Source organism: Gossypium hirsutum, chromosome A10 (genome assembly GCF_007990345.1).
Source record: "Gossypium hirsutum isolate 1008001.06 chromosome A10, Gossypium_hirsutum_v2.1, whole genome shotgun sequence".
Lineage (NCBI taxonomy): Eukaryota > Viridiplantae > Streptophyta > Magnoliopsida > Malvales > Malvaceae > Gossypium > Gossypium hirsutum.
Window position 1 is genome coordinate 4,106,350 of NC_053433.1, and position 12,670 is coordinate 4,119,019.

Consider the following 12,670-nt stretch of genomic DNA (forward strand, 5'->3'; position numbering starts at 1 on the left):
CATAAAAATATTAAAAATATTTTACGGTTTTTATAGGACTTTGGATATAAAATAAATTAATTTAATAATAGTTAATCATAATTGAAATTTTAAATTTTAAAAAAATATTTAAACTAAAAATAATTAAATTAAAATTCAAAGACTAATTTTATAATTTACGCATAATAGGAGAATAAGTAACAAAAAAAAACCCATGTTTTTATCATTCTAATTAACAAAACCAAGGACCTCATATTATTATTATTATTATCTTTATCTTTATCTTTATCATTCTCATTGTCGTCAGCATCGTCCAGGTTGTTATGGACAAACTCCTTGAATATTAAGAAAATATGACATTATGATTCCAACTAATAGCTTGATTTGATGGGTTTTTTTGTTTCTCTTTATGCTTAAATGTTTTGCGAGTTTTGTGGGTTTTTATGGTATTTTAGAAATAAAATAAATTAATTTTAATAAATTTAATAGTTATTGTTTGATTAAAATTAAAATTTTAAGATTTAAATTAAAAATAATTAAATTAAAATTTAAAAATTAATTTTATAATTTACGCATAATACAAGAACCAATAACTAAAAATTACCCATGTTTTTATCATTCTAATCAACTAAATTAAAGAAGTCATATTATTATTATTTTTATAATTATCATTCTCAATTATTGTCATAATCGTCGTGGTTTTTATGGAAAAATTCCTTGAATATTAAAAAAAAATGACATTATGACTTCAATTAATAGTCGGATTTTATGGTTTTGTTTTTTTATTTTTTATTTCTTTATTCTTAAATGTTTTGCGGCGTTTTACAGGATTTTTTAAATAAAATAAATTATCTTTAACGGATTTAATAATTATTATTTAATTAATATAAAATTTCAAAATTTAAAAAGTTTAGAAATTGGTAAATTATACATAATATAAAGACCAACAACTTGACCCATGTTTTTATCATTCAAATCAACAAAACTAAAGACTCACATTATTATCATTATCGCCATTGTCGTGGTCGTTGATGGCAAACTCTTTGAATAGTAAGAAATATTACTCCAACTAATACTTGAATTTGATGGTTTTTTTCTCTTTTTGTTGTTTTTATAAAGCTATTGTAAATTAAGATAATTTAACTTAAGGAATTTTATAATTATTATTTAATTAGAATTAAATTTTTAAAATACACGTATTAAAAATAATAAAATTAAAATTTTAAGACTAAATTTATAACTTATACATATTATAGTAAAATTTAACCCATATTTTTATCATTCTAATCAACAAAACTAAGGACCTCACATCATCATCATCATTGTCATCGTCATCGTCACCATCATCGTCATTGTCGTCATTTTCATTGTGGTGGTAATGGTTGACAAACTCTTTTAATATAGGTGCATGTATCAAAGAGGCTCCTCTATTATAGGGTTTTGATCAAATTAGTCCCTCTATTATTAAATAGATCAATTTAATCCCTATACTATAAAAAGAATCAAATAAGGCTAAATTGAAAAATTTTAATATTTTTAGAGTTTTTATGGTTCTGTAAATGAAATTTTTTGTTTGAAATTGAATTCCAATTGAAAAACAAAATCATTTTCAAGACATTTTTTATACATAATATTAATTTTTTTTATAATTAAGACTTTTTTTATAATATTTAATTAAGACTTATTTGATACTTTTTAATAGCATAGGAATTAAATTGATCCATTTATAATAGAAGGACTAATTTAATTCAATCCCTACAATTGATGGACTAATTGAAAATTTTGCAGTATTTATGAAGCTATTGTGAATTAATAGGTGATTATTATTAAACTAGAATTTTTACCCGGTATGCAAGGGGATTTAAATAATTAATTCATATTAAATTATAATTAAAATTATTTTTTACTAATTTTCATATTTAATTTACTATTCATGTTTAAAGTTCACGATTGTCTCTCCCAGCAATGTCGCATTATGGTTTGATTAATTTAATATCTTAATGTTTTTAATAAATCAATTTGAAACTAATATTTTTAATAATTTTTAGAGAAAAACTCGAGTTTATCATGTTGGCCTTTGTTTTTTTTTTTTGAAAAATTAAAATAGTGTTGTCAATATGTCGGGCAACACCAATAAAAAATATATTTTTTATATTTTTAAATAATCGTGTATACAATTGAAAAAACAAGTATTTTTAAAGAATACATATTAATAATGTCACTATGTCAGGCGACATCAATAACTTTTTTTTTAACGCTAAGATTACATGATGATTAAAGAAAAAAATATGATAGTGGCGCCAACCAGACAGTCGGCACTGATATGCATTATAAAAAAAACATCTCATTTTCATAATTAATCTATTTCTCGTATCATTTTTGTATTTAATTATTTTTATAGCAAAAACATTTTTCTCCCATGTGATTGCGTCGTGCATTCCACGCCCCACAAGTGCACGTGAAAGGCTCATGGGGGTTTTCTTTCTCTCTTTATTTAGGAATAATACCCAAATTTTCCCCTTTTAAAATCATTCAACAAGTTCTCCATTCAATCTTGAATTTCTTTTTCATTATTCTTTAATTATTATTTTAAATTTTCTAGTTGTAGCAAATAAGTTGGGTGTTCATCCACACCTATTTTATTTGATTTTGACACCTCAAAACCTCTCATTATCTAACTTTATATATATAAAAACATGTCAAAATTATAAATATTGCTTGGTTTGAAAATTTTCACCATGACTTAAGGAATTTATTTTTTTGTGAATTACAGACAGCGACTAACGCGACTTGAATCCATATCACACTTAAGACATTAAACATATTTAACCATCAGACCAATACACAGGAGTCAAGAGATTTATTTATTTTAGTATGAAAGTAAACATACAATTATATTAAATTTAATACTTACCATCGTAAAAACTCTCTAAATTTTATTCGATTTTGTTCTAAAAGTCAAAAGGTTTTGTTTTTAGTCATATGAAAATAATTTTTTTTCTTCTAAACATGTGAGAGATTAGGTAATTGGAAACTTAGACAAGGAAAGAGATCTTCGTTTGAAAAATGGTGTCCTATATTTATACCAAGATTAGCAGGTATAATTTTAAAAAAGAAGTCATATATTTATACAGAGTGTGACTTAAGCATGATGTTAAAGTTTTACTGTAATAATATATGAAATTTATGAATTAATATATACGAGTATATCTATCACACGTATAATTTTTAATTAATTTTAAATTGAAATTTTTATACAATCACAAAGAAATTTAAATAAACCTAAACTTTTAAAAATTCTATAAAATTTAATGATTAAATTTAAATGATTTATTAGAAATGGATAAGTATTAGGTAATAGGTGGGTAACAAAACGATGTCACATTCGATATTAAATTGTCACGTTTATTGTTTGGTTGTAGAATGATATGGTCCAAAATCATGAGATTGGTTTATGTTGATGAGTTGATTTCCATTTTTATTCGGCCAAAACAGCAAAGGATAGCCCCCATATGGGAGCCTAACGCCTTACATAAGTTTAAATTAAATGTGATCACATGTTTGTTTCTTTGTTTTTTTTTTTTTTTTTGCTTTTTTTTACTTGCCACTCACGGAAAACTTTTCAATCACCTTTAATTTTGGGTAATTTTAGATACATTTTTAGAAATAAAATTAGATTACGAAAATTTATAATTGTTGGGGTCAAAATTTAAACAATTATAACCCATTTAAAAACATTTTTAAACAATTATGTAAATTCATTTTAATCCTTCTACTAAAATTGATTAGAATTTAGTTTTTCACATTAAAAAGTTATTTAAATTATGACTTTTTTTATAAAATATTAATTAATTACGAAAATGGAGGAGAGAAAAAAATTATTTAAGAAAATGAGTTTTTTGAATAGTATCATCGGTGCCGCTTGACACATTTGTGGCACCACTCCACTTTCTCCCCAATCATTAGCTTTTTTAAAAATAATTTTTTTTATGCTGCTACAGTGTTAGGCGATACTAATATGTATTTTTAATAAATATTTAAGAAAATACGAATATATTAGACTACAAAATATATATTTTTAATGGGTACTTCCTAACAACTTGGCAACACCATTTTAATTTTTTTTAAAAATTACGTCTTGAGATGTGTACTTTTAATTCTTGTATTTTTTTTTTCAACACTCCAAAGTTAAAATGTAGCTCATTTAAAATTTGATTAACAACTTGAATAGGATTAAAATCGTGATGCAATAACTTTCCTCACTTTTATTCATTTCTTTCTTTTTCTTTTCACCTTGAATGCTTATATTTTTTATTTTATTTCTTTTCATTGCATGGGCTTCCACCCCTAACATCCTTGAATTTTTTTTCCCTTAGGCCACTTTTTTTTTTAAATATATATATTGGTGTTGCTTGACACACCAGCAACATCAATTAAAAAATATTTTTTTACTTTGACTAGTGTCGTTTGATACATCAACAGTATTTTTTTTTTTGTTTTTAACAAGTATACTCGTATTTTTTTGAATATTTTTTAAAAAAATATATAACAATGTCACTTGACATAATAGTAGTATCAATTTTTTTTTTTAGAATCATTATTGTTTGATGATTAGGGGAAAAGTGGGGTGGTGCTGCCTAATACACCGATGGAGACTGCTCAAAACAACCCATTATTGTAATTTATATTTTTATTTTTTTGTAAAAAATCTAAATTATGACCACGTTACATTACAATTTATCTTTAAGTTACTAACAATTTAGAAAAAGAAATCATCCCCAATCAATTTACCTATTACCTAACTCAACCCATAAAAAACTTAATCTTTTCAAAAAAAAAATCATATATTTTTAAACTATTATATAGTTAAAAAAATTTAGACTTGATGGATTTTTTTTAGCCACGTGATAATTCAAAAAGGCATAAAAATTTTTAAGGGTGATTAGATTTTTTTATAAGTCGAGTTATGAATTGCTATGATATATTTTTAAAATCAAAATAAATTATAATAAATAAAAAGTTCAGATAACACTGATACAAGTACAGCACGACAAAAAAATACAAAACAAAGACCATCAACAAATTTCCAAAAAGAAATCTCCAAACCCATTTCTCTGTTATTAAAAAATAATAAAATAAATTATACAAATAAAAATGCTTGAAAAGAAAAAAGTTATTTTTATTATTATTATTTTAAAAAAATTATATTAATAAATATGAACTACTTATATTTAAAAAAATAGATTCAAACTTTAAAAATAATATTATTGAAATAAAAATTCAAGTGAATTTTAAAATAATCTTATTCATAAACCCATATTATAAAGCTTAATTAGTGGTATTATTCTTAAAAAAGGAAAGGTTATGAATTATACAGGACTTATATGTGACATTCACGTGTATGTAACGTTAGTGAAGTTTAAAATATTAACATTTTCATTCATTTTAAAATGATTTGACAAAAAATATAAATTTAAAAATTAAAAGACCAAATAAGAGATTATGTCAAATAAAAAATTTGGTATGACATTTTTAGTCCAAAGAAAAAAAGAAAATTAAAAAGAATGCATGTTCCACGTGCTTAAATTAAAATCAAAGATCTTCTAACTGTTATATTATTATTTTATAAATTAATTATTTATGTGTATCTCGTTGTAGTGCGCTACTGTGTTTCTTTAAACATTTTGAAAAAACGTTGGTGCCCACCGCTAACGCAATCTCACTTTATATATATAGAGCCTTTGCTCGTACAACTATTCCCCTCCCATCCGTTTCTTCTGCTTTTGAAATCCTTACGGAAACCTCAAATAAGATGAGACGAAACTGCAACTTGGAGCTTCGTCTCCATCCTTCTAGTTATTCCGGCGGCGACCGGTATGTACTTCACTTTCTTCGGTGCTGCATGTGTTGTTTTATATAAAATGTTGGTTTATACATTGGGAGAAGCGAATTATGTTACGATTTTTATTTTTATTTTTTTTGTTGATGATTGAAGGGTGGAAGAGAGCAGTGAAAACCCAGAAAATCAACAGCAACAGTTAACGATTTTCTACAATGGAAGAGTTTGTGTTTGTGATGTTACAGAGATCCAGGTATTTAATATTTAAATTTTATTTCTGTTCTTTATATATACTCGACATATAAATCCAAAAAACAAAGCTTTTTTAATTTTGAAAAGAACTCCATGCTTTGCGTGTTGTACCTTTTTGAAATTCATTAAAGTAGCGGCGGCGACTGTGTTTTCATGGCGACAAGTTGCTTCACCCAAGCCCTGGGAGTATAAAAAATACATATAAATGATTTGGGTTTAATTTATTGGTTGTAAAGATTTGAGAGTGAACTGGGATGGAATTTGGGCAGGCAAGAGCCATTCTTATGATTGCAAACCGAGAAACGGATGAACGACTAAGGACTCCGAGGCAGGGATCGGAACCGGCTTCACCGATGGTACACTCTCAGATAAATAGTCCGAATAATGGACTTTCCACAAGCATGAAGAGATCGCTTCAACGGTTCCTCCAAAAACGAAAGAATCGAATCCAAGCTACCTCTCCTTACCATTAATATATGTATCCTTTGCTATTTAGTGTAACTGAAGGAATGGATCCCATCTTTTTTGGCTAGCAATGACTACTAGTAACTATTTCCATCAAAGGAAATTGCCCATCAAAGGCTTTTTTTTCATTTTCCTTTTTTTGTAAATTTTGTATGAGATATTGTAGTAGCTAGCTTCATGATCATCATGTATTTTTACATTTCTTTATTCAATTTTTTTTTATATGGACGCAAAAAACTAAACTTTCAATATGGCTGGTCCGAAAATTGAACTGGTCAAAAGTAATTGTAGGGTCAGTGTTATAATTACTTGAAGTTTAGTAGACTATGGACCTCTATTTCTGCCACGAGTTTCAAATGTGTCTTTGTAATTGTTTGAATTTTGATACAACTAATTTCCTTTTTTTTTAATCTTTTATCATCTTATAAAAAATTGGGTTAATTTGTATATATAAAGTTTATAAATCCCTTGTGTTGACTTATGATTAAAGTGTTCCTTGCTTCAAGTAGTATGAGTTGCGCTGTTTATATACTATATCTTATAAATTTTACGTACATGTATTTTTAATCTTCAAAGTCGATTTTTTGTATTAATTTTGTCAAAAAATTTAATATGGTTTCCATTTTAGTCTTGAATCCAATTCAATTTTTAGTTTTTTTTCCCTTAATGGATGGAATATCGATGGTTCAGAAAAAATAATATTGCAATTAGTGAGAAGAAAGAGTGTTAGAGATGGCTTGATTGGAAAGGTCCACAGTCGGTAGCGTGGACTCTAGCTAATCATAGCTCCTCTCATGCAATAAACATGGAAAATTATTTAAATAAAATAAACATAAGAATCTTTGTTAAAAGCCGACTTCATTCTTCAAACACAACCCCACAAATTATTTTATACATACTTTTCCATATAGTAAATTTATGTTTTAATTCAAAATTTACTTCCATATATTTAAATAAATTTAATATTTATTAATTGAGTCTTAGTTTATTTAGTATTAATATTGTTATTCGTATAAAAAAACGTGGATTCGAATATATTAAAGTGTTGTCTAACACGTTAGAGAATAAAAATAAATATATATAAAATAAAATATAAATAGAATGATTTATATTTAATTTGTCAAATATAAAAAATAATCAAAACCGTAACAAAAGTTGAAATCAAAAGGGAGAATATGGTACTTGGAGAAACGTTGGTTGAATGTCTCCTAAAATACAACAACAAAAATGATCAAAGCAGTAGCACATCTGCAGCGATCAACGGACAAACGTTGCTTTTTTCTATCATAGGAACGTTGAAAAATATGGAGAAGAAAAAGAAGAGTTTTGAGAGTAAAAGATATTATTGCCGGTGCAAAATGACGTAAGTTCAATTTTATTGAAGTGCATTGTTCTTAGAAAGTGGTTTATGAGTAGTTCTAGACATTATAAAAAAAAAATCACGAATTGTAATGCTACACTCTTATGAAAAGAAATAAATAAAAAATGATATTTGAATTTCAATATTTATTTTTAAATAAATTTAGATTTAAAAAGTTCAACATCACTTAATTTTCTCTGTCTTGATTACGATATCGTTCTTTTATATATAAAAGACTAGGTTCCAAAAATGTGAATTGTGAGAATGTTGTGTGGGATCGAGATGTCACCTTCAATGTCGGTGAAAAATGCCAAAGGAAACTACCCCGAAGGTGTATGTGTGAGATTGAGAAATTTGATAGAATATATAGAGAAAGAGGAGGGACGAAAGGTCTCAAATAATTCCAACATTTATAGATTTATTGATTGTTTGTATATATTTTACGCTTTACTTTTTGTCTCTCCTTTTAACTGTAATTAGCAAAATAATTATGATGATTAATTTCACATATATTCATTTGATTATCATGTCTAATCATGATCTAATTTTAGTGTAAATCAAATTTTAGATATGATATATAAAAAAAATAGTGTAATTGAAATTTAAGAGTGTCATTTCTTTATCATTTAACACATCAATTTTAAGTTGTTTATGCGGCAAGTACAATTGTATAAACATGTTTCAAATAAAAGTGAAGTCAAGAATTTTATACCATTAAAATATTTGGGGGACTAAATTTTTTATGTTAAAATAGATTAAATTAAATTATTCATTTTTGGGAGAAGCCAACAATGCAAAATTTTCATTTAATTAGAGCTAAAACGAATTAAATTAAATTTTTAAGAGAGACTAAAAAGAGTTGTGCAATTTAATCACTAGGCTCACGGCCTTAGGTATATCTCTTGTTTCAATTTTGATCTGCTTGTTTTAAATATGCTTCACATCGAACTAACATGTAATTTCTAAATTGATGGGAAGCCTTCACTATTACCATATTTATATTTTGATTTCCCAATTAGAATGTTTTGAAATTTCAAAATTAATTTGACATCTAAACCATAATTAACATAGTTCTAATAGTGTTAACCCTAATTTTATTAACAATTGGTCATATCATTCTCGTGCAATAACATTAAAGACTAATATATCAAATTGGAATAATAAAATTCAAGTATGAAATTGAATATTCAAGTTAAATATACCTCAAATTTGGGTCTTCCTTGGAAAGTTTTCTTCTATTATATATATACATATTATTAATAATTATTAGTTGTAATGATAAGACATGTTATATTTTTATAAAGAGAATTTAGATTTAACTTCTAAAGATAATATTGATGAAAGGAACAACTATGAAGTTTGAAATGGATGATTTTTTTTCTTTGAAATTTCATACAGTAAATGGCTTTTATACTCAGTTGACTCAAAATAATTAATTATTTATGGAAATAACCCAAGCCAAAACTTATGTACGAAAATGACCCGTTCTTCACAGTGCCTATCGATGCCACCTAACACACCAGTGGCACCGCCTCCCAATGATGATCCAATCAACAATTTTTTTAAAAAAATAATTTTCTTGGGTGTTGCCACTGTGTCAAGTAGCATCGGTCTTTATATTTCAAAATACTCATTAAAAATACGAGTATTCAGGAAGGGAAGAAAAAGAAAAAAAATTAATGTGTACTGCCAATCTTTCAGGTGGCACCAGAGAAAAAAAAATTAACGTGTACTGCCAATCTTTCAGGTGGCACCGGAGAAATTTAAAAAAAAATGGATGCCATCGGTATGTCAGTCGACACCAGTAAACATTTAAAAAAATTTTGTTGGTGCCGCCGGTATGTCAAGCGACACCCGTTAAAGTTTTTTAGAAAATATATTTTTTAGGTTTCGCTGTCGTGTCAGTCGGCACCGGTGATATTTAAAAAAAATTTGTAGAAAGAATAGTTCGAAACTTTGGTCATTGTTTTAGAAGATTTAAAGCGGACTACTAGGAGATTTGAACTATAGAAGCCAATGAGAAGGAGGAAACCTCTTCTTTAGTGTTGAATTCAACACGAAAAGCCACCGTGAATGGTGACATCAGTAGCTATTGAGTAAAATGTCTAGGGTTTTCAATTAAAAAAAAGTAAAGAAAAAAATAAAATAAAATAAAAACAAAAAAAGTACAATTGAGTACAAGGGCTAAGGTTTTCAATTGAGAAGAAAAAGGGAAATTCAAATGGGAAAGGAAAAGAGAGTATATGAAAATAGATAATCAATAGGAAAGGAAAGAGAATAAAAAATATGGAAAATAGAGATATGAAAAGGAATTTAATATTTTATTATCTATTTTCCATATATGTTATTTTTTTTCCTTTCTCATATTTAATTCTGTATTTTTCATATATGTTATTCTCTTTCCTTTTCTATATTTGATTCTTTATTTTCCATAAAATATTAAATTCCCTTTCATATCTCTATTTTTCATATTTGTTATTCGATTTCCTTTCCTATATTTGATTCTCTATTTTCAACAAAATATTCAATTCTCTTTCATATCTCTATTGTTATTCTCTTGCCTTTCTCATATTTGACATTCATTCTTTAGTTTCTCTATTTTTCTCCCTGATTTTTTTTTCTTACTCTCATCTCATTTAAGATTTTTTTTGAAATAATATTTCATCCGCTGATGATGACACTGACAAGCCAATATGACAAGAACCGCATATGAAACAAGCATCGGTTACGAGTTTCCCCCTTTATTTTTTTCAATTTTTCTTCTATTTTAGTTGTTTCTTTTCAACTTTTTTTTTGTTTCACTTGTTTTTTTTAATTCTTATTGGTGTCCTCGGTGCACTGGTGTCGCCTGACGCACTGACGACACTGATTTTTTTTTAATTTACTGATCAGTGTCAATTGATAGATCGGCAGCACCTATGAAAATACATATTTTCTTTTTTTTCCTCTCTGAATATATATTTTTAATGGGTATTTTGAATATATATTTTTAACGGGTATTTCGAAAAATATAGACTGGTGCTGCTTGACAGAATGAAAACACCCAAAAAATTATATTTATTTAAAAAGCTAATGATTTGGTCATCATTGGGAGGCGGTGTTGGCGACACTGACGAACATTGTAAAGCCTTATACTTGGAATTAAACATGGACCTACTAAGTAGTGAGAGAGCTTGAGACCACTAATTTTTTTGGATATATATTTATATATATTCACTAATGGTCTGTTTGATTAATTATTGAAAAATTCATTAACTAAAAATTAATAATTTCTGTAATTTAATTTTTTAAATGTATTTGATAAATAAAAATAAAAATTATTTGCTACATTTTTCAATAAAAAAACTTGAAAATAATAAGTAGATAACAAGTACTTATCACTTAATGAAGAATACTTTTAAGTTAATTTAATTTATTTATTTATTTTGAAGACTATTTAATCAATTGTATAATCATTTAAATTACTTATTGTTATAAATATATTGATAAACGGATGCCCACAATCCCCTCAAATTTATCCTATTGTAACCTCTAAAGAATGAATGTTCATGACCTTTAAATTCATTATCTCGTAACACCTAAATCATTTATAGGGTACGTTAATGTTGGTCATTAATGTTTTATAACTTATGGTACTTGAAGCCCTATAATTAGAAGGCATGTACAAGTTTATTATATCTTATATTTCTTTCTCTTAATCTTTGTATTCTTCTTTTAGTTTTATAATATGTTATCACCATGAGCCTCTACAAAGTTCATAGTGAAATTCACGTCATTGCAACTATATATAAGTTACCCGTAAAGCTCCTATTGAACTATATAGGAATAAGAATATTCAACAAAATTTTGTTGGACCCAAGATCAATGGAGACATATGTCTTGCAGATAGTGCTACAACACACACGATACTCAAAAAATATTTTTCTCCTTTGACAATAAATGATGCCCATGTTAATACAAACTATAAGTTTTTAGAATCACCTATTTTTACTATTTGGCATGAACGGTTAGGCCATTCCGGACCTAGTATGATGCGAAGAATAATCGAGAATTCAATTTGGCAACCATTAAAGAACCAGAAGGTTCTTGAATTCAAAGTAAATTGATTGTTAGACCATCATTAGCTAAAATTAGGATTGAATCTTTTGCATTTCTGGAACATATTCAAGGTGATATATGTGGGCTCATTCATCCACCATGTGGACCATTCATATCATTCATGGTATTGATAGATTCATCTAGTAGGTGATCACATGTGTGCTTATTATCGATTTACAACCTGACATTTGTGGGACTACTTACTTAAATAATTCGATTAATAGCACATTTTCAAGATTATGCAATCAAAACTATCTGTCTTGCTCGTGAGTTTACGCCTCAAGCTTTAAATGATTATTGTATGTCAATAGGGATAAAAGTTGAATATCCTGTAGCTCATGTTAAAACACAAAATAGTTTAGCTGAATCGTTTATCAAATGTCTCCAACTAATAGCTAGTGTAACACCTCTCACTCGTATTCAACGTCAGAATAAGGTTACGGAGCATTACCAAACTTATCACACATTTAAACATACATCTTTCATACAATTAATCTGTAACAGCCTAATTTTCAGTGGTGTCGGAACAGTGATTCGAGATCACTAAATCCGAAAAATGAGTAGGAAATATTATTAATTTAGTGAGTATAAGTTAAATGTGAAGTTAGGAAAAATTTTGAAATAGTGAATAGTGTACTAAAAATATATATATATTAAAATAATTAGAATCGAAAATA

At 26.7% G+C, this 12,670-nt stretch overlaps 1 protein-coding gene across 1 annotated transcript; it reads left to right on the plus strand.

Annotated features, from left to right (window-relative positions):
• The first annotated feature begins 5,641 nt into the window (after positions 1-5,641).
• On the plus strand, positions 5,642-6,945 carry LOC107942498 (protein TIFY 5A). Its single transcript, XM_016876172.2, has 3 exons — positions 5,642-5,853; positions 5,975-6,071; positions 6,340-6,945. Exons 1-3 carry the CDS (start codon positions 5,792-5,794, stop codon positions 6,541-6,543), a joined length of 363 nt encoding a protein of 120 aa, XP_016731661.2. The 5' UTR covers positions 5,642-5,791; the 3' UTR covers positions 6,544-6,945.
• The last annotated feature ends 5,725 nt before the right edge of the window (positions 6,946-12,670 follow it).

Excerpts from the sequence above, each read along its gene's own strand:
- LOC107942498 (XM_016876172.2), top strand. The coding sequence starts at position 5,792 with ATGAGACGAAACTGCAACTTGGAGCTTCGTCTCCATCCTTCTAGTTAT. Across the intron at positions 5,854-5,974 it reads AGTTATTCCGGCGGCGACCG|GGTGGAAGAGAGCAGTGAAA; the intron begins GTATGTACTTCA and ends TGATGATTGAAG. Across the intron at positions 6,072-6,339 it reads GTGATGTTACAGAGATCCAG|GCAAGAGCCATTCTTATGAT; the intron begins GTATTTAATATT and ends GAATTTGGGCAG.